The sequence below is a fragment of the Chanodichthys erythropterus genome, chromosome 20 (genome assembly GCF_024489055.1).
Source record: "Chanodichthys erythropterus isolate Z2021 chromosome 20, ASM2448905v1, whole genome shotgun sequence".
In the NCBI taxonomy this organism is placed as follows: domain Eukaryota; kingdom Metazoa; phylum Chordata; class Actinopteri; order Cypriniformes; family Xenocyprididae; genus Chanodichthys; species Chanodichthys erythropterus.
In genome coordinates, this window is record NC_090240.1 from 11,837,472 (window position 1) to 11,860,920 (window position 23,449).

The following is a 23,449-nucleotide window of genomic DNA, read 5'->3' on the forward strand; positions in this document are numbered from 1 at the left end:
GCCACAACACGAGCACAGTCTGCTCCGGTCCAGAGACACGAGAGCACAGAGCAGACCATATGCATGAGTCGGCGCAGACCACAAAAGGTATCGGACCCATTTGAATTCTGCACAAAATGCTGTATATAAGCGATATAAAGGACATTATTTGGAGAAACGGTTAGAGATTAGAAGGATTCTAACAGCTCTGGCAGCTATGGCTATTTAAAAAAGGGGGCGGGGCTGTTTGATATATTGCCGTCTTCCTGTTTCAGTTGAAATACATCAACACACTGAATAATGCTGTGTGCTCCAACACTCTTCAGTGGGCCTTTAAGGATATATTAGCCTACTCAAAATTTCCACCCAATGAATTTTTTTTAGAACTTGGCACAGCCTAACTAGAAAATTATATTATATTCATTATAAAATGTTGATAGAGTTATAATACTTTATTAATTTACTTAATTAATGACTTTTCTCCATTTGAAAAATTACACATTTTAAAATTAGGCTACCTCATGTGAGAGGAGGGAACACAGTGAGGAAAAACATTTAAAAACAATTAGGCTACAACAGTAGGCTATTAAAACTATTTTAAGTCATCCTCTGGCCCCCTGGTTGAGATGGATTGCGCCACATTTTGCATAAACAAAATGGCTTCTCAAACAAGAACAAATGTAGGGCGGGGCTTGATTTTGTCCATGAGGAATTGATTGGATGGTTGTGGTTTGCGATTGGTCAATCTCATGTGAGTGACAGGTTGCCCCGCCCTTGCGCCAGTAGGGAGTAGTTGTTTGATTTAAAAAGGCACATTAATGTTTTTTTAAAAAAAAATCATTTATAATAAATACTGCAATATTCCATAAAATAATAAGAAATGTTGCACCAGTAAGGAGGGGGAAGTTCGTTATTTTGATTTAAAAAGGACACATGAATTTTAAACAAATCATAAATATTATAAACACAGCAATATTAAAAAAAAAATTAAAAAAAAAATGGCAATTTTGATTTCATTGTGACTGTAAGGTGTGTTCAAATTTGCCGTTGCTCAGCAAAAATATAATGGAGAATCCATGCATTCAGGAATTTTGTGGGAATATGATTTCCCCTCAGATTTTGCAACAGAGAGTTGACTGGCGTACAATTTTTTTTTTCAGCAAAATTCCGCTGCCAAAAAAGGTCAATTTCCTGTTGTCAATCGTGGAACAACGTATGAAGCACAGCCCACACATCACTGTCAAACCGTTGACCAACATGGCGAACCTGTTGCTAAACCTTTCGCCCTCATGTGAAATTCCAGATCGCGTGGATTCCTATTGAAATGACAGGATTCACCTGTTAATATTCATTAACCATGTAAATGTGACCACACATTAAGGGTTATATATTAAATCAACAAATCTAGGGCTTCTCTCGGTAGAGTTATCAAACAAACAACTTTACTGGATTTGTAAAGCTACAAAGAAAAAGGATAAAATGTCCATCAGAACGTGAGCAGAACATCTGTTGAAAAGTGTGGGGCAGACAATGCCCAGGTTTTATTTTATTCTCCAAAACATTTCAGCCAGAAAATAGTCTCTCTACAGCCTCAGGTACATCTTATTAATCATAACAAGCATTCAGAACATTTGCATTTCCATGAATACACTATAAAATACTGAGAAGTATGTTACATCAACAGACATAAGAAATTCTTTAATACATTATGGATTCAATAAAATGAATTGTACAGAATTTACACACTCCTATTGGATTTGACTGTTCATAACAGAGTAAGACAATCTGTTGGAAGCTAATTGTGAAAGAAACAAACAAAAACATAAAATTAAGTTAAATCCTGATCGATATGGTGGCATTTGAATGAGAAAAAGCAGAAAGGACAAACGGAAATAACAGTTATTAACCCATTAGCCGTGGCAGTGCACTGGACAATATTAGCTTAAAAATTCAATGACTCCTGGGTGCGAGAAGGTTATTATCATGTCTTGTACCATGATGCACCTCTTTCCTCAAGGCTCACACATGCTGCTGGTAACATATACAGACACCTTGGAGAAATAGCTCGATACAGCCCTTCCATTTTAAATTAAATAAAATGTCCGTCTTTGTCTCTCCAGGACTATGGGTTTCCTGCACGTCCTCAGTCGTAATGCAGTGCCGTGTAGAATATTATCCAAACCACCTGCAAACAAACGCATACATTTATCAGACACTTTGAGTTAGATATCAGTCAACATGCTGAATCAACCACCAGAACCCCCATTCCATTAATAATCAATTAAAACAATAATGAATAGTATATTATGGCTATATTATTTGTTGTACTGAATTAATTTTAATATTGATTAAAAAAAACAAAAAAAACACAGGATGACTTCCTTCATTACAGTAAAATGAACAACATTTCATATCATGAGAATTTACTGGATGTGTACCATGAATATACAGTCACAATGCAAAAAAAGGAAAAGTCTAAAATAGGCTTCATTTATCTTATGCGAAATGTAACTTTTACTTTAAATTTGGGATGATCTGTGACATTCCTTCATGAAAGGTGGGAATGCTCTTAAATTGCTTAATTTTACCTACCATGTAAAACTTAACTATAATAATTAATATTAAAGTATTTTCTTAAAATATTACACCACTCCACCCAATACACTACCATTCAAAAGTTTGGAGTCAGTACTCCAAATTTACACTTTCATTCAGGACACATTAAAGGGTTAGTTCACCCAAAAATGAAAATTCTACCATTAATTATTCATACACACCCGTAAGACCTTTGTTTATCTTCGGAACACAAATTAAGATCTTTGTGATGAAATCAGATTCAAATCAGACGAGAATACTTTTTGTGTTCAAAAACAAAACAAAAATAACGAGGAGTTTCTCATCACTACATACCATTAAGGTTGAACCACTGCAGTCACGCTGACTATTTTTACAATGTCTTTACAACTTCTCTGGACCTTGAATGTGGTAATTTCATTGCTTTCTATGGGAGATTAAAAAATCCTCTCTTATTTTAATGTCTTAAGATATTTAGATATTAATATCTTAATTTTTACAGTATATTCACATAGAAAACAGTTTTTAAATTGTAATAATATTTCACAATATTATTATTTTTTTCTGTATTTTTTACTAAACACAAGAGACTTTTCAAAAACATAAAATCTTATTGACCAAACATTTTTGAATGGTAGTGCAATGTTTCAGTTTTAAATTTAAAACAAATACTTTAATGCTAATAGTGTAGACTATACTCAACACAGGACCGAGAAAGTTTCCAGATATATTTGTTCTACAGTTATCCTACTAAAGTTTATGCTCTGTAGCAGTGGTGGACAGTAAAAGTATCTTTACTTTGTTACTTCACTTAAAGTACAGATACTTGAAAATGTACTTGGAGTATTTTTTTTTTTGGAAAATTTTACATCACTACATTCCAAAGCATGATATACTTTTTACTCCACTACATTTCATAAAAACAAGTCATTGCTTTTTATTTTGAACTGAAGAAATCATCACCTGTTTAGAGACGTAATAGCGGTGTCTGATCTGTGAATGAGCTGATTCTATTCAACCTGATAAATTGGTTCACAAATCGCACTGAATGATTCATTGGTGAATTGGACTGATCTGATTGCATTGGTTCTGGAGTCAACAACTCACTCATAAACACTCAAAGGATCCGGTCAGATTGAGTCACCAATAACTCGAATCGAAGCTCAAACGTGCTTCGTAAGACACGAGAATGAACCTCACCCGGTTCTTGTGGAAGCTCAAATGAGCTGCATAACACACGAGAATGAACCTCACTGGTTCTTGTGGAAGCTCAAACATGCTGTGTAACACACAAGAATGAACCTCATTGGTTCTTGCTGAAGCTCAAAGGAGCTGCGTAACAAGAATGAGCCTCATTGGTTCTTGCGGAAGCTCAAAAGAGCTGCGTAACACACGAGAATGAACCTCACTGGTTCGTGCGGAAGCTCACACGTGCTGCGTAACACACGAGAATGAACCTCACTGGTTCTTGCGGAAGCGCAAACGTGCTGCGTAACACTAGAATGAACCTCACTGTTTCTTGCGGAAGCTCAAACGAGCTGCGTAACGAGAATGAGCCTCATTAGTTCTTGCGTGCGTAACACTAGAATGGTGCGTAACACTAGAATGAAACTTATTGGTTCTTGCGGAAGCTCAAACGAGCTGCGTAACACATAAATGAACCTCACTGTTTTGTGCGGAAGCTCAAATGATCTGCGTAACACGAGAATGAACCTCACTGTTTTGTGCGGAAGCTCAAACGTGCTGCGTAACACTAGAATGAACCTCATTGGTTCGTGCGGAAGCTCGCACGAGCTGCGTAACACACTAGAATGAACCTCACTGGTTCGTGCGGAAGCTCAAACGTGCTGCGTAACACACGAGAATGAACCTCACTGGTTCGTGCGGAAGCTCAAACGTGCTGCGTAACACGAGAATGAACCTCACTGGTTCGTGCGGAAGCTCAAAAGTGCTGCGTAACACACGAGAATGAACCTCACTGGTTCGTGCGGAAGCTCACACGAGCTGCGTAACACACTAGAATGAACCTCACTGGTTCGTGCGGAAGCTCAAACGTGCTGCGTAACACGAGAATGAACCTCACTGGTTCGTGCGGAAGCTCAAACGAGCTGCGTAACACACTAGAATGAACCTCACTGGTTCGTGCGGAAGCTCAAACGAGCTGCGTAACACACTAGAATGAACCTCACTGGTTCGTGCGGAAGCTCAAACGAGCTGCGTAACACACTAGAATGAACCTCACTGGTTCGTGCGGAAGCTCAAACGAGCTGCGTAACACACTAGAATGAACCTCACTGGTTCGTGCGGAAGCTCAAACGAGCTGCGTAACACACGAGAATGAACCTCACTGGTTCGTGCGGAAGCTCAAACGAGCTGCGTAACACTAGAATGAACCTCACTGGTTCGTGCGGAAGCTCAAAAGTGCTGCGTAACACACTAGAATGAACCTCACTGGTTCGTGCGGAAGCTCAAACGAGCTGCGTAACACACGAGAATGAACCTCACTGGTTCGTGCGGAAACTCAAACGAGCTGCGTAACACACGAGAATGAACCTCACTGGTTCGTGCGGAAGCTCAAACGAGCTGCGTAACACACGAGAATGAACCTCACTGGTTCGTGCGGAAGCTCAAACGAGCTGCGTAACACACTAGAATGAACCTCATTGGTTCGTGCGGAAGCTCAAAAGTGCTGCGTAACACACGAGAATGAACCTCACTGGTTCGTGCGGAAGCTCACACGTGCTGCGTAACACACAAGAATGAACCTCACTGGTTCGTGCGGAAGCTCAAACGTGCTGCGTAACACACGAGAATGAACCTCACTGTTTCGTGCGGAAGCTCACACGTGCTGCGTAACACGAGAATGAACCTCACTGGTTCGTGCGGAAGCTCACACGTGCTGCGTAACACGAGAATGAACCTCACTGGTTCGTGCGGAAGCTCAAACGTGCTGCGTAACACACGAGAATGAACCTCACTGGTTCGTGCGGAAGCTCAAACGTGCTGCGTAACACATTAGAATGAACCTCACTGGTTCGTGCGGAAGCTCAAACGTGCTGCGTAACACATTAGAATGAACCTCACTGGTTCGTGCGGAAGCTCAAACGTGCTGCGTAACACATTAGAATGAACCTCACTGGTTCGTGCGGAAGCTCAAACGTGCTGCGTAACACATTAGAATGAACCTCACTGGTTCGTGCGGAAGCTCAAACGTGCTGCGTAACACACTAGAATGAACCTCACTGGTACGTGCGGAAGCTCAAACGTGCTGCGTAACACACTAGAATGAACCTCACTGGTTCGTGCGGAAGCTCAAACGAGCTGCGTAACACTAGAATGAACCTCACTGGTTCGTGTGGAAGCTCAAACGTGCTGCGTAACACACTAGAATGAACCTCACTGGTTCGTGCGGAAGCTCAAACGAGCTGCGTAACACTAGAATGAACCTCACTGGTTCGTGTGGAAGCTCAAACGTGCTGCGTAACACACTAGAATGAACCTCACTGGTTCGTGCGGAAGCTCAAACGTGCTGCGTAACACGAGAATGAACCTCACTGGTTCGTGCGGAAACTCAAACGAGCTGCGTAACGAGAATGAGCCTCATTAGTTCTTGTGTGCGTAACACACTAGAATGGTGCGTAAAACACTAGAATGAACCTTATTGGTTCTTGCGGAAGCTCAAACGAGCTGCGTAACTCGAGAATGAACCTCACTGGCTCTTGCTGAAGCTCAAACATGATGCGTAACACAAAAATGAACCTCACTGTTTTGTGCGGAAGCTCAAATGATCTGCGTAACACGAGAATGAACCTCACTGGTTCGTGCAGAAGCTCAAACATGGTGTGTAACACACTAGAATGAACCTCACTGGTTCTTGCGGAAGCTCAAATGATCTGCGTAACAAGAATGAGCCTCATTGGTTCTTGCGTGTGTAAAACACTAGAATGGTGTGTAACACTAGAATGAACCTCATTGGTTCTTGTGGAAGCTCAAACATGCTGCCTAACACACGAGAATGAACTGGTTCTCACATGTCAAGCAAACATGCTTGAGCTTCTGTTTACCAAAACTGATGTACAAGTTGATGAATGTTTATTTGTGAATAAAAGCCTAAATTAAATCTGTTCATCATGTAAAGTGATTGAGTATCTTCAGAAAATGTGGACTAAAGCTCTCAATTCATATGGATTAGTTTAACAATCTCTTTATGAACTTTTGAAACTGAAGTGTCAAAGTGTCAGTTGCGTAGCTGTCAACGGAGGGACAGAAGTCACTCAGATTTTATTAAAAATATCTTCATTTGTGTTCCGAAGATAAACAAACGTCTTACAGGATTGGAACGACATGAGGGTGAGTAATTAATGACAGACTTACAGAATTAACACAATTTTTTTTATTTTTGAACTATTCCTTTAAATTGATCAAAAATAGGCTGATAAATATAAGCGACCAATCCATCGGTGCATCTCTACTGTATGGTATATTGTGTTATTTTCACTTGTTTGCACACTTGAATTCAGTAATTATCAGTAGTAGTTATCAGTTCATGACAAGTTTTGTTAATGATGTAAAACATTTTCTTACTCGCAGATCAGTACATAAGTGTCTGTACAATCACCCCCTCCATCCTATACTAGGATTGAGTTTACAAAATAGTAAACAGTACATTGTACTTTTAATAAAGTACATTAAAAATCAAGTACTTTTGTACTTCTACTCAAGTAAAATTGAAAAGGTCTACTGAATACGTTTTCCCCTGTCTTCAGACAAGGCTTTTATTCCCACAATAAAATGCATATTTGAGCTGTTTTAACTGAAAGCAAATTGCACTAAAATATCTTAAAATATATCAACGCGATTGTTTTGTCTCAAAATGCACACCAGTAATGTTTTTTTTTTCTAAAAGGCACATTTAAAAAAGCTGCCCTAATTGAACTAAGGCCTAATCCTGGCTTGTATCTGTACTTTTTTACTCAAGTACTTCATCCTCCACTGCTCTGTAGTAGTAAAAAAAATTCACGGAAAATGTTCCATAATATTTTGGGTGACTCTATAAAGCATCAGTTCAAACACAGTAACAGGTTTAGCAAGAGATATCTACCAGAAACAAAGCAAATGAAGTCATGAATCCTTCTTTGGTGAGCTCCCATGTTCCTCCGTACTCCTCCTCATCCACCTGCTGAAAACTACTGAAGTACACATACAGAACTCCTGCATTGATTACACAGAATCTGAAGGAAACAAACACAGACAGACATTAATAACTCACGGATGATTTGATAAAGTGTTCAGTTTGAGGACATCAGTACTCACATGGCTATACCCAGAAACCCTTTCAGAGGAGCGACACCCCAGATTACGCCCAATATGACAGCGATGATTTGTCGGAACCAGTAGACGACATCTAAAAACTCATCCTGAAATTAAAAAAAAGGAACAATAGGTGGAAAAGTAAGAAAAGCATAAACGTTTGTGCATTTTTTATTCTTTCCTTTTTAACACCATGCCAGCTTCTATGGCTATATTCATGGTGAGTTCAGGTTTAGATGTTCAAAAATACAACTAAAGATGTTTAAGATTATATTTTTCAAAAAAAAAACCTTATGAATAAATTTGGATTTACTTTGTTAAAAACCTTTTCAAAAGTATCAACAGGATAAAACAAGTTCCTCAAAGGAGTTAGAAGAGTAAAACATGTTTAATGAACAATTGATTCCGACAAGATAAAGACTTTGGGAAACTTTCTCCTCAAAATAAAAATATTGAGTGTGTATAAAGTGTATACAACAGCAGTTTAGTTCTGATCAAACTAGCAACTTCAAACTAACAAATCACATCAGATCAGATCATTTATCCCAACCACACTTCTGTTTCTGTAACACTACAGATACATTATAGATACACATTATGTTTAGATATATATATATATCATAATGTGTATTTATAATGTATCTGTGGTGTTTATATGCCATATGATAATAAAGGGGGGCAGCACAGCACACGCCAGCAGTAATCTCCTTTAAACAGTCCAATCCCTACATATGACACCTAAACCCGAACACAGTTCACCATTCACATACACGCGTCTGCTTCTGATAGGACAAATAATAAAAAAAAAACACATATACACATATATTCAGTCATGTAGCCTACATATATAACAGAAGCGTGAGATGAGAGTGTAAATCAGACCTTCTCGTCCCACACTGCTTTACAGCTGATGGCTTTGCTCCATGTGGGCTGCTTTACTCCTCCATTAACCACATGAACCTCCTCTTTCCGCTTTGAGCTGCTCGTCATGATGTTTAGTCTGTGTAAACACGATAAAACACGCGACCTGATGTTTAAAAGCTTTGATCCAAATTGTAAAATCTTCTACAAGCGTTCAGATCTTCTGCTTTTCGCCCCACATTGACACAGCTCAGGGAACTGACTCTGCGCATGCGCACCGAAGTCATGACCTTGCCATACCATCCAATGAGCGAATGCGACGTCTCAACGTTCAGCCAATGAGAACGCTGAACTGGTATCAGACGCATGCGTTTCGCCCTCTACAGGAAAGCGATAATTACTGCAATTTCAGAGAGCGTTAGTAAATGAATGAAGGGAATGAGTTCAGCTCCGACTCATTTGCATATATTGTTTGTTTGTTTGTTTGTTTGTTTGTTTGTTTGTTTGTTTTTTCATTACAAAGTAAAATAAGCATAGCAAATCAGTGTATTTACAAGATCTAGATGTAAAAATAATTATATAAAAACTAGCAAATAAGAGATAACAGGAATTATGACGCGAATTGATACGTTAATGAATTAAACAATCAATCGTTTTTCATAATGTTTTTTTTTTTTTTCCTGAGATTTTAATGTTTCTTCAGGAAGGCTAAAGTTTCCAGTGTTGGACGAAATAGTCATGTGGCTCTGCTTGTTTCACAAAAAAACAAAACAAAACAAAAAACACGTTGTGTGTATTTTGTTCACTTTGTTTTTTAAAGAATTTTAAACAGCATGCTTAATAAAATTATGTTTAATGAAAAACTGTGTCTTTAATATTTTTATTAGCCATGTAGAAAACATAAAAAGCAACAAGATGACAGTGATATATTGTGAATATAGAAAATATACCCTTAAATATACGCGCGTTATGCATAACAAGACAATAACAAATAACACCTCACGCGGTGTCGCGCTTCATATGACACAGCAATATCTAACCCCTATGAGCCTGTCAACCCAGGGCCGGAAGGGGGTGCCAGAGAGTTTAACAGAATTATAGACAATGCATTTTATTTTGATAGCCTTTATTTTAGCGCTGCTCAAGGTTGTGTTAACTAACTGAGATACTAATTAAATAAGTTTAAGGCAAAATAAATAAATAAAACACGAAGTAAGCTAGAGAATGTGGCATTTCTTTTTCATTCTGCTTTCTAAAGACTGGTCTGAAATCTTTCTAAAGATGATTATACGGCTATTAATCAAGATTATTCACTTCCTTGACTGCCCTTGTTTTGGTTTAAATGTATATTTATAGTAAAAAGCATTATATAGGCTACATTTAAATTGCAATATTTCTCTTCAGGTTATGTATAGCCTACTATAGTTGGTAGAACTTAAAGGATTAGTTCACTTTCAAATAAACTTTTCCTGATAATTTACTCACCCCCATGTCATCCAAGATGTTCATGTCTTTCTTTCTTCAGTCAAAAAGAAATTAAGGTTTTTGATGAAAACATTCCAGGATTTTTCTCCTTATAGTGCACTTCAATGGCCTCCAGTCAATCCTACAATCATGATTAAAGCAATCAGATAATCAGTCCACAAACTTCAGTTCAAGGTAGGTAGGTAATAGGTCACAATTAAAGAATGACAAGAGTAAATCACACAATCACACAGAATAGATTCTTCAAAAAAATAAATAAAATAAAAATAAAAAAAAATAGACACCAGAATAGCTCCATCAAAAATAAATAAATACATGGGATACAATAGCACATCAGGCAACATAGCCATTCATAACATTAACCATAAATGCTCATCTTGAACTAGCTCTCTTCTTCTTCTTCTCTATTTGAACTCCAGCAATGTAGACACTGCTAAGTGTATTACTGCCCTCCACAGGTCAAAGTTTGAACTAAATTGTCATTTACAATATGCTAGTGCAAGTATATAACATTTAGTTCAAACTTTGACCTGAGGAGGGCAGCAATAGAGAAGAAGAAGAAGAAGAAGAGAGCTAGTTCAAGATCAGTGCCCAAGGAAGTCGACCGGAAGTTGAAGTCGGCCGCGTGCTGCCATCTTGTAGCAGAACTTCACTTGCGTTAGCATCCCCATTGACTCCCATTCATTTTGGCGTCACTTTGACAGTGAATAACTTTACATCTGAGGCGTTTAAAGACTCCATTTGTCCATTATTTATTTCCAAAGATACACGACAATGTATAAAGGGCTCCATTACCTTCTATGTTACATTATGGCCCCGTAGAAACAGTTTTTGTAAAAATAAGCTAACGATTGCGCCATAACCACTCGACTCTCTGTCGCACAGTACAGAAATTACCGTACAGACAGGAGGAGAAGCTCGCAGACAATCGGGGAGATTATCTTAATATGGCGTACTGGCGTTACATTTTAAAATACTATACAAACTAATTAATCAGAATACTTACTCCTGCTCACTCACGCCAAAGAACTCCCCGCTCAAGCTCGCCGTCTCTGCAAGATTAACGATGGCAGTTTGCACACACAGCTACTAGAAGATATACATCTGTCAGACAGGTTGCTGACATCATCAAGCTTAGTTTGAGTCTGCGCGTCAGAAACGGAAGTGCTAAAAATCGCTAAAAATGGGCTTTACTTGACTCAATTGAGTTCCAATGGGGTCGCTGTGTCCATTTCTTTTACTGTCTATGTTCAAGATGAACATTTATGGTTAAAATGTATATATATATGTATATATATATATATATATATGGAGAAAAATCCTTGAATGTTTTCTTTTCGTTTTTGAATTTCTTTTCGACTGAAGAAAGAAAGACACAACATCTTGGATGACATGGGGGTGAGTAAATTATCAGGAAATTTTAATTTGAAAGTGAACTAATCCTTTAATGCAAAGTAAATATTTGTATAGGCTTCTTATTTTTTAGGATAAAAGCGTCTGCGAAATGAGAAAATGTAAATATTTTCAACATAATATTTGCTTCATTGACAATATAAAAGCCAATCATTTCGAAAACGCTGTCACGCATGTTGCTGTTGATGCACAGCTTAGAGTCTTTATACATGAAAAGAGCTGCCTTTATATTTAAGAGGGATGCACTCACAGTCACAAGCAACAATATGTATCAAAAGCACTGTACCTACACCCCTTATTTCTGCTTCATTCATATTACCTCACTTGACCTTTGTAGCAAAGCCTTAACCACAGAAACAAGTTACACTAGCTTAACTGCTATTACTTCACTGTAATTTAAACTTCCCTCAAACTTTTTCACTCGTTTCTGTTCGCAGAAATAACTTTTCATTCATGACAATGAGTGATGCATTTCGTATCTTTGTGCATGAATGTTAATTACTCATCATTATCAGTTTATATTCATGAGCTGATCATCAGGGCTTCGGATGCCAGTGACGTATCCAGTCACATGACACTGCCGCTGGTGACGTGCGGCGTGAGTTTCTTTCCCCGTCTGTGTTTAACACACACTCTCACACACACTCGACTGGACATAAACAAGAGTGAAGGGCCTTTGTGTTACACTCATCACTGTATCCTCCAGCACAAGCTGACTTGAGTTGTATTTATTGTGTGTATGGCAGCTGAAGCTGCGCGCCTCTGACGGGATTTGGCTCGTGTGCGCGGGTGAGTTTGTGTTTGACTTTTATTGTTACACATCGACGTCACAATCTATCATTACAGCAGCTATACTGCACTGATACATTTAAAGTGACTGACTGCTGCTCTGTGAGTGAGTGAGGAGTTAGTGTGTGTGTGTAATGGCGACAGGAAGAAGGGGTGGAGATGTAGTTTGTGGTTATGGTTTTAAATATGTGATCATATTTCATAATATTAGTATTCATATACATTAAAGTTGATCAGTGGCACACTTGTGAGATCATACATCTAACAATATGTATGTGAATTACTAGTGTTGAGATCATGTTCAACTAATCTGCTTTTAATATTTTCATCTTAAAGTTGAATTTATCAAGTTGGTTGGTTAATTATTCCTTCCAGACTAGTCAGTGATAACTAATTTGTATTAACTCTTATGTGAACAGAACTCAGAATATATTGCTGACACATTTTAGTCATGTTTAGTGAACAATATGGGGCAATATTTGGTCATTTTGAGATTATGGCATCGGCCAATAACTGAGCCAGATTGACTGATAAACAAAACTTGTATATTTGTCAGATTTTAGATATACCTGTAGTTTTGTTTATGGATGGTGCATATTGTCCGTTTTGAATTATAAATGGGGAAAATGCTAAATTAATGTTATTATAACATTTGACAAGTGTTTATTTAAATTTTTCATTTGTTATAGATTATTTGCTATCATTAAATTGTATTATTCATACATTTTCCATAGTCCACCCTCCACTATAACATCAGTATCTGTCAGTATCAGTCATTTCAAAAGCAGTCACTTACTAGTGTCAAATGTATGAATGATCATCCACACTTAGAGGTGGCGAATTGTTTTCAGTCAGTCAAGTTTAGTAGTAAAAAATGAACATCAAGCGCATGAAGTCAGTTTCCTGTCCTGAAGCTCAAGGCTGTCTGTGGTGAACTTGCAGGCCCTGGTGTTTGCTTCAACAAAAGTTTTAACACCTTCACGGGCCTTTCCTCCTCAGCAAAAGGTCATGGTCAATGTAAAAATGCATCTCAAAACGACTGCGACGCAGAACTAAGAAGTATTCAGAGCTATTACCTTGAAACCAGATTTGTTTGTTAGGAATGATAGTCGCCTGAAAATATTTGGTTGTGCTGAACCTCTTGATATAATAGGCTTTGTTTTCATGTATTAACACTATTATCTTCTATGACTGTCATGTTTTAACACTATTATTCTTCTATGACTGTAGGAAGAAATAAAAACCCTAAATCATCAGTAAACACAACACTTTTATGCCCAGTTAAAGGTTCTGTTAGAATTTTTACTTTCCTTTCCTTCTTCCCAGCTTCCAGGTGGGATTATTGCAAATCTGTCCCCTAACAAAACATGGAAGCGCTCCCTTCCCTTGAAATCAGGACAAGGGTTGCGGGTCCCTGCGCTGTGCGTTCTAGCGGCTCTGGTCTGGTCAGCAGGAGCTGGCATTGCACTGCCTCGCTGGTTAGGAGACTGTGATGTCAGCCATTTTAGGTTGGACAGCAGAGCGTGTGGTGTGCCGCCATTTTTTTCCCCTCACTCTTCCATTTTTAACTGAGCCTTAACACCTTAGGTGCTGGCGACATCGAATCTGTGCCACTTTGCATTTAAAAAGCCCAATGTTCATGGCACCTTTGGACTTATTATAATGACATTGGTGTAGTTGCATTTGTAATAATAACCAAACTGAGCAAAACATACCAAAAAGCCATACTATGCCACTTTTGGTCTATATGACGAAGAGGTCTTATTTTCAAAGCAAACTGTCAGTAGAAAAAAAACCCCAAATCAGACTAACTTTTATGAAATCTTTACAATTTATTGACTGTTAAAAAATGCACGTTCATGTTAGTTGAAACACATTGCCATTCACAACATTCAGAATGAGGGGCTATGACCAGGGAATGAGCGAACGCCATGCTATTGACAATGAGTGATAACAACCACACCTATCTAACACAGCCTGAAATAAGATCAGGGCCTGCTGTCGCCACACGCAGCGTCCTGAAAAACAAGCCAGTGAGAGCCAGGGACCGAACGCCATCCATGGGTTGACCACTGCGTGTATTCGTGCGTTAATTCAGTGTGTATGTGAAACAGAGTTGTGTGTGTATGTGTGTAGGGGGGGGTTGCCATGGGGATAGTAACACACCAGTGGTGCTGACGACCCGTCTCCCTGCAGACTGGGCTGAACTTGTTGAAGGGGAGAGAGAGAGAGGGAATGGGGGAGGGGAGGTGAGCAGGCAAACTGACGGTGGGGTACATGTGTTTTCGCCAAAGCAAACGTAACAGATAGAGAATATATTGTAACCCCAACTATACGAAGCCATGTTTATCAATGCGTAACGTTGCCTCTAAAACATCCGCATGGCTAAGAATTGGTCAGTTTAGGCACTATTGTGTCACACAGGACATGTGATATTGTTTATTTACGTGTTCTCCGGGCAGAGAGACAAAGATGTTCTGTCTGAAGCCACAGGACGATACTTGTCTGAATATATAGGCCGCAAACATTTGAAATAGTTTTTATTCATACTTTTTAGTGTCAACAGATTGTTTGCTCAAGGGTAAAGAAGATCAGCTCTCTTGCAGACAGGTATGCATTACATTTAGGTATTGCCAAACAAGTCCATGACCCTAAAGTAATGCTACAGCATTTTATTAGCATGTCAGAATACTGGTTGATCAATATGTGGTTTTCAGTAACAAATTTGTAAATTTGTCCACTCAATATTGAATATTTTCTTATATTGTCAGGTTGAAGCTCATTTTTAAGCAAACAAATTGGCATACAATCCATTCGTTTTGTATGTTATAGTGCTTGTTCATGTATCCGCAGCTTATTCGAGAGGCGCTCAACGCAAACGACAGCTTGGCTCCCAGGTTGACCACTCGCTAAATAGCTCATGGTGGAACATTCCAGAGTCTTTGGAGTGAGCCAGAGAGGAGGAGGAGGAGGAGGAGGAGGAGATGGGGGGGGTAACGGCTCTGTGATTGTTGGATGAGGGTGAAAAAAGGGTGTGTGTGATGGGGGTAGGGATGGGGAATTGGTATCAAGGCAAAAAAATTCCTTGCTGAAACACCTCACTGCTTCCTGCAACAGTTAATGGCCCCTCCCCAACTTCCCAACACATGTGTACACACACGCTCGCACCTCAGTCCAAACTTACTTGCCCTGCCCCCACACGTCTTCTCGTCCTCAGGGTCTGACCCACATGATGGATGTCAGGCCCGCCTACCGCACAACCCCTTTGTGTTGGTTATGTGACCCAGCAGTGTTGGCAGGGCCGTGCCCCTCATGCAAAACTGAATGGCAACACTGCAAGCTACAATGAAGGGCATTTCCATCTGGGAAAAACAGGAGATACGTGGCAGTGTGTTCTGTTTGCAAGGATGAACCCAACACTTACCCTCCGACAAACACATGATCACCTAGAAGTACGCCATTTAGAATCTGCTATCTTTGCTTCTGGGCTCAGAACTTTTGAGGCAATAACTTGAGCCATAAATGCCATGTGACTCTGAAACTCTGAAACAATCACTCTGAAACTGCAGGAAAATTATATCATGACAATGGCAATAGATGCTTGTGAAGTGTGGTACTACTGTGTGTTGTCAACAACATCAGACAGAAAAAATGAGGAAAAAGGTTTATTTTGCATCTTTAAGAGCCCTCTAAGTTGGGCACTGGAAAAAACAATCTAAACTTCAAAAAAAAAAAAAAAAAAGTGATTTATATGTTGCTTGGAAGAAGTTTTATGTAGTCAGAATACATGAATAATATTGAATGGCCATCAATGAAGAATAATGTTTTGGGTCCAGATAGTGTAGTTACTACATCTACCAGCAGGGGCTGACTAGACCATGTTAACAGACTAAACCAGGGGTATTCAATTACAGTTCCTAGAGGTCACATCTCTATATTTCCTTCCTAGTGGAGGTCTGGATAATACTTTTTTGGAATAGTTATACATTTCCATCTGGGCAGCAGTAGTATATAACCTCATCATGAGCAGAAAATAAAGATAACTTGTAATTTCAAAGTTTTAGTTGCTTTTCCTTGCCCTACAAATTTCCCCAATCATAACATTGTTTATTATGAAATGCTCTTAACATGCTGATGAATAAAACTAAATGTAGATGATCTCCTGAAAGTGCGTATCAATAGAATTAATTTGTTTGTAATTGGCGTGCTATTTATATGCAGAAATGACTTTTTATGTGCATTTGATATGCATGTGTTTTACGTGCATAGGATATGCACTTTTCATGTACATATAATATGCACTTAACCCACACCACCAATCCTACACAATGGGTTAACGTATCATATATGCACATAAAAGTAATATCTGCGTATAAATAGCACGACATATAACACCAAATACAAACATAAATTCATGCTATAGATGCATAGTACTAGGAGATCGGGTTGGAAAAATTGTCAAAAAACTTGTTTGTTTGAATGGTCGTAGTCATATATCTGTCATAAGTATGACAGATAAATAATTGTATTTGCTGCATTCTCATTTTCTTTAGCAAAAGCATTAATCTTATTTGCTGTTCAAAATAACTGCATCATCTGCAGCTCTTCATGTGGCACTTTACGTCTTTAACGTGAGAGAGAAGCAATGCCAAAAGTTTATTAACATAAACTAGCCTGAGGGCTTGTGGTGTGTACCGCTCTGTTGTTTTGACATGCTGCTCACTTTAAACTGTAGAAACGGTAAAATGGTGCTACCGTTGTCATAATGTTGGCCTACTATTTGAGGATCACTGTACTAAACCATTCCTTGTCCTTATGTAACATGGTAGAATTGGGTAAAGTTGTAGTACTCCCAGAAGACTTTTCAGCTTGTTTATCGGTCATAGATGGCTCTACATCATTCTCTTATTGGAAACATGTTCACATTGGCATTATTGTGTACCTCTCTTATTATGATGTGTTCTATCTATTTGTGGCCCACCAAACTCCTTTATGTTTGAGGGTTAACTTGCAGCTAAGAAACTGTGCTGCCCTGTTCTTGGGTGTCTGCTTGCTGCTGTCAAAGATTAGTGAATTTGAGAGAGGTGGCCTATATATCTAGCAGTTGTTAACAAGCCATTAGAAGCAGAAATGAACTGCAGTGGCTTTTTTAATGTTTTTTTTTTTTTTTTTAGTTTGGCGAATACACTGTTGAACTTAATTGCTGAAATGAAATGTTTTTTTCTGACTTTTTTTTTTTTTTGTATGATTAGATCAGGTTTGATTGATAGTATGCAATTCACTTAAACTACAGAAGTGAAAAGTGGGGTGTGATGGGTTGTGAGAACTCTCTGTAAACCGAATGAGAGGCTGTAAAAGGTTCTTTGAAAGTGGCTCAGCCATCAAGAGACAGACAAAGCAGCTCTTCTCTTTCAGTGGGAAAAACAGTTAGGCCAATAGGCAGTTTCTTTATGTTAGTATAATAACTAAATTGATCTTGAATTCTGTGGTTGTTAAATGCTGTTGTTTTTTTGTCTTTACAGATTGTTGTTCTGATGCCTGATACACATTGCCGTTAAGGACACAGAATACTTTATAATGGACTGATGATCATGTCCATCACCAAGTTATCAGTGGATGATCTATAAGAGCGGATAACCTTAAGTAATCAGGAATCTCACTGGAGACTTAAGTAGACAAAACCATGGCTAGCAAGAGGAAGTCCACCGTTCCATGCATGATTCCTATAAAAACCATGCATATGCAGGATGACTTTCAACGGGACAGACTGTCCCCTCCAACCAAGGACATTGGCTTTTCCTTCAGGGAGGAAACAAGTGCAAAAGGCAGTGAAAGTTTGGGTGAGTCCTCAGGGCAAGAAGCAGGTGATATCCATAAAGATGGCGGCATTTACACTTGTAAGCCATGTAACTTTGAGACACAGGACCTAAATCTTTTCCTTGATCATGTCTACAGTGGGCACCCAGATTTCCGAATTGACCCCTGTTTTCTTTGTGTGGATTGTGGGATAAGTGCTGCAAAATTTGAGGGCTTAGCTCTGCACAATGCCCGTGTCCATCCCAGTACAATAACCACCACACTTCAGCTCAAAAAGAAGGACAACAGGATCATGGTAGAGCAGAGTCTTTGCATGGAACCTTGTGAAAGCACTAGCTCTAAAGAAACGGAGATATCCATAACCAAGACACCAATCATGAAAATGCTGAAGGGTAAATCAGAACCCAAAAGGATCGTTGTTTCCCACCCTGCCACGGATGACCCTCCACCCTCTATTACTAAAGCGGTGGGGAAAAATGACTCTCCTGCAGTTACAGTCACCCATGTGCCCACTATTGTGCACAGTGGAGCAACCAGCAAAGTTGCTCTGCCATCAGCCATACAGATTGTTAATGGCTCTGGGGCTTTACCCATGCTGAAGACGGCTGTTACACAAGTTGTGTCTGTTGTGCAGAACACAAGTCTCAATCAGCACTCTGCTCCAGTCTCCTCATCCCACTCCTCTTCAGCCTCTTCATCATCAAGTACTAAGAATCTTCCAAAAGTGATGATCCCTCTCAGTAGCATTCCTACCTATAATGCATCCATGGACAATAGCAGTTTCTTAAAGACATCCTTTAGCAAGTTCCCTTATCCAACCAAGGCTGAGCTTTGCTACCTTACTGTTGTCACTAAGTATCCTGAGGAGCAGATCAAGATCTGGTTCACAGCACAGAGGCTAAAACAAGGAATCAGCTGGTCTCCTGAGGAAATAGAAGATGCCCGCAGAAAAATGTTCAATACAATCATACAGGCAGCACCTTCCATTGGCCAGCAGCAACGTCAGACCCACCACACTGCTACTCAGCCAACTATCACAGTTCTGGGTACAACTGCCATCCCTCACATCTTGCAAGGTAGCCTGGTTGGACAAGGAGGGGTGATTGTCACCCAACCAATGATGGCTAATGGAATTCAGGTCAGCAGTGCCCCTGTTGCACTAGCGGTCACACCTAAACCTCAGGCTGCTGCAAAACCTATGATGCAGGCCAGACCCGCTGCAGCCCTGGTAGCTGATAAAGGAATCAGCATGGTTTTAGGCACTGTTGGTAGCAGTAGTAGTGGAAATTGCAGTAGTAGCAGCAGTGTTAGTGCTAGCAGCAGTTCAAGCAGTATTAGTAGTACTAGCAGCTTATGTAGCCAGGCTAGTGTAATCAGTGTTGGTGGAAGTAGCACTGCAAAGTCAAATAGCAACAGCAATGTGAAGGTCAGTACACCAGGTACTAATGGCACTTGCATTCAGAGCAACGGTAATATTGTGAAAAGTGAGGGTAAAGGCAATTCTGAGGCTAAAAGCAACATTAACGGCAAGAAAAATATTCTATCTGCCAGTACCACTCCAACCACTACCTTGGCATCTACAACTACAACAGATAGCACAATACCAAGTAAATCAGACTCCCCATGTCCTGTCTCTATGAACTCTCGTATTTTCTCCTCCAATAACTTCCTGGACCCCAGCTTTAACAAAACCAAAAAGTCCCAGGGACAGCTGGCAGCCCTAAAGGAGAGCTTCCTTGTTAACCAGTTTCCTAATCAAGAGGAAGTAGACAGACTTATAAGCCTAACTGGTTTGTCTGTGCGTGAAGTACGAAAATGGTTCAGTGACCGTCGCTATCACTTCCGGAATCTGAAGGGTTCAAGGTCAAGTGGCAGTGGTCAAACTGTTACAGCTAGTGGTAGCATTTCCCAGCTTGATACACTTGCTGCTGTAGACCTGTCAGAAAACAGTTCACCCCCGGAGAGGCCCAAAACTCCCCAGCAGTCACCTCTCAGCCCCTCACAAACATCATCACCACCAACTCCCACACGGCGTCCTCCACGACCCCCATCACCAGATTTCACGGCTATACGGTACAAGGAGCGAGAGCCTCATCAGGTACGTGCTTTGGAAGCCAGCTTTGCACAGGACCCAGATCCATCTAGTGAAGAAGTTGACCGGTTAAGAGCAGAAACCAAGATGACTCGTCGCGAGATCCATGGTTGGTTTGCTGAGCGGCGAAGGAGGGTAGCAGCAGAGAAGAAGAAAGAGGAAGCTGAAAAGGCGGAAAGGGAAGATGATGATACAGCGGGAGAGGAAGAGGGGGATGGAATAAAAAAGGAAAAAACAAGCAATGAGGAAACACATGAAGCTGAAGATTCCTCCATAGAAACGCAAGTCAAAGAGGAGAAACTAAGGGATGAGACCGGTTCTGAGCCAAAAGTTAACCCTATCAAGATCAATCTCAAAATGCTGAAAGTTACTGAATCTAATGGAAAAGGTGAGCCTGAGGGAAGTCAACTGATTGAAGCTACCAAGATGCCACAATCTATCTCTCAGACTTCCCCATACCGAGGTAAAAAAACACCCGAACAGCTCCACCTGCTGAAGCAAGTCTTTGCACGCACCCACTGGCCCAGTAGTCCCCAGTACAATGAACTGATAGCTAAAACGGGCCTACCACGACCAGAGGTGGTACGTTGGTTTGGAGATTGCCGCTATGTCCTTAAGAATGGTCAGCTCAAGTGGCTTGAGAGTTACCAGACCATGGTAGATGAGGAAGACTTTCAGAAAGCCAGTATTAGTGTTCTAAAGGAGCACCTAGACACACATGGTAAACTAGATGAGACTAAGTTGGAGGAGATTGCCAAGTCAAGTGGGTTAGGTGAAGAGTCAATCCGGCGGTGGTTTGCAAATAAGACCCCACTTTTATTGGAGGAAAGGAACTCTGAGAACACAGGAAGTGTGATGACTGGGTCATCATCTGCAACCCCAACTGATGCTGCTGTAATGTCACAGAATCCAGACGATGAAGATGTAAAGGTGGGGCAGTCAGGAAGCAGCCTAATCTTAAAGGATCAAACCGTAGAGTCAACAATTGAAATATCAACAAATACTAAACAAGGTGATTCATTTTCTGCTAACTTAGCCATCAATTGAATTACATTGTAGCTTATTTGAGGATGGGTGAATCGGAGGGATTAAAAGAAATTAGCCCTCAGATTGTGTCCAGTATAAAGTCATTCTTGTTTAATGCTGTTTGTTTTTTTTGCAGAGTCTGACTGAGGAGGAGAGTGGATGCATGAATGGATGTAAAGAGATATCAGCCTATAGGATTACAGCACATGCGACCTTTATTTGAAGGCTTTTTTTTTTTTTTTTTTTTTTTTATAAATGTCAGATGAAACTTTAACAGGAGCACTGGAGGATACCTCTGCAAAAAAATCTCTCTTCTATAATGAACATTTTCTTTTTCACCCAAGAGTTACTAGCTGTCCTACTGTTCAAGACATGGTGTGGATTGTTGAAGGTCAGGATACACCCCTTCACCAGCCAGCTGCTTTTTCTATTTGGATAGAATAGAGGGGAAAACAGACATTGGCTTTGAGAAGCGAGACGCCCAAGTTGAAGTCCAGAATTTTTCTTGGATGTGTATTTCTTTCTTTCTACTACTTTTGGAGAGGAATTGCCATTTTTAGGGAAATTATGGTGTACGAAGCGTAAACTGCACAGCTCTCATTGAGCCCTTTTGTAATTCTTAAAATATGACTTGACATAATTGCACCTCAGAGAGGTTAAGTTGTGTGCTGTAGGTGAGCATCAATACCACAGCACTTTTTTTTTCTGAAATGTCATTGAAAGTAAAAGAAAACTGTAAAATCATGATAGACTCACCAGTGTGAACGTTTAGGCTTGTATGATTTTTACAAATATTATTTGCAGAATAAATTTAATAAAAAAAAGGTCATGGATTTTCAGGCTCGGGGAAAAAAAAAAAAATCACTTTTTCATTGTTGAATAAGTACTTTATTCTCAGGCTTGATTATGTTTCATATGAAAAGCAAAATTAAAATGTGTACTTCCTCCAATATAGCATAGGCACATTACAAAAAAGGCTTGGTTTGTAAATAAGAACATTGGTAACAAAACACTGATGCAAGAAAGCATAGAAAAAAGGCATACATGTCCAACAGGGGATCTTTCGTTGATGTATATATGTATACATACACCAAGGCACATGAATGATGATGCAAGGAATTAGCAGAAACCAATTTACAGACTGGAGAAGGGCTACAGAAGTTCAGGGAAAGGGATTTAACACTCAAAACTAATTGAGGGAATGTTGGCTAATTAGGAATAAATGCAGGTGAATTCCCTCTTAAGAGGTTTGGCCTTGACTTTTCTTCAAAACTCAGGAAGTGATTATGGTCCCTGTGTCTTTCTGTAATATTTCTAGATTGAAAAATTGTACACTAAACCACAGAGACAGACTAGGGGGGAAAAAAAAGAGGAATGACAGAATTTATGCATGCATCCAAAGACGCAAGCCCGTTACACATCCCTCCAAGTTTATGTCCCTCTTCTCCAATTTTCAACGTTATTAACATTTCTGCATATGCTCAATCAGGGGAACATACAACAATGTTACAATATAACTTCGGGAGTCAACTTCTGGAGCATCTTTCAGACTTTGATGCACAGAACCAAATAAATACTGACAAAAGCGCCATAACTTTACAGCCAAAAGGCAAAAAAAAAAAAAAAGAAGAAACATTTCTAAAAAGGTGGGGCTGCAAAGCAGAAACAATCTCTGCATAGTCACCTTGCTCCATAAAAATGCACCTGGTCCCCATGGTCACATGGAGAGCCAGGTAAAGCATCAGTGATGGAAAAAAAAAAAAAAAAAATAATAATAATAATAATACAACAGCATCACGATGGCTTCTGTATGTGGTTGTTGGAGACTGAATGATTTTCAGAACTACATGGTATGTGTATATGTGTGCAGATCAGTAACATCTCAACCTCTACTGGCTAAACAAGAGAACTGCATGAAACTTTTATCAGAGCTACAATAAATATGGCCTTGTTTTTACTGTACATCCACTGTAAATACTGAGGTTTAGCAGTCGTAGCCGGTTTATCAATTAATGACAACCTGTATTAGAGCAATACTATGGCATAATTCAAAACTAAATGACTGCTTGGCACAGGGAATACATCAAAAGAAGGAATGACCAA

General features: G+C 39.5%; 2 protein-coding genes across 2 annotated transcripts; one reads left to right on the top strand and one right to left on the bottom strand.

Annotated features, from left to right (window-relative positions):
- Positions 1-1,489: 1,489 nt before the first annotated feature.
- Positions 1,490-8,998, bottom strand: rab5if (RAB5 interacting factor). Its single transcript, XM_067371698.1, has 4 exons — positions 8,746-8,998; positions 7,867-7,970; positions 7,655-7,784; positions 1,490-2,164 (listed from the first exon to the last, which is right to left on the bottom strand). Exons 1-4 carry the CDS (start codon positions 8,851-8,853, stop codon positions 2,123-2,125), a joined length of 384 nt encoding a protein of 127 aa, XP_067227799.1. The 5' UTR covers positions 8,854-8,998; the 3' UTR covers positions 1,490-2,122.
- Positions 8,999-12,254: 3,256 nt separating this feature from the next.
- zhx3b (zinc fingers and homeoboxes 3b) lies at positions 12,255-23,314 on the top strand. Its single transcript, XM_067372172.1, has 3 exons — positions 12,255-12,411; positions 17,934-21,332; positions 21,483-23,314. Exons 2-3 carry the CDS (start codon positions 18,095-18,097, stop codon positions 21,491-21,493), a joined length of 3,249 nt encoding a protein of 1,082 aa, XP_067228273.1. The 5' UTR covers positions 12,255-12,411; positions 17,934-18,094; the 3' UTR covers positions 21,494-23,314.
- Positions 23,315-23,449: the final 135 nt, after the last annotated feature.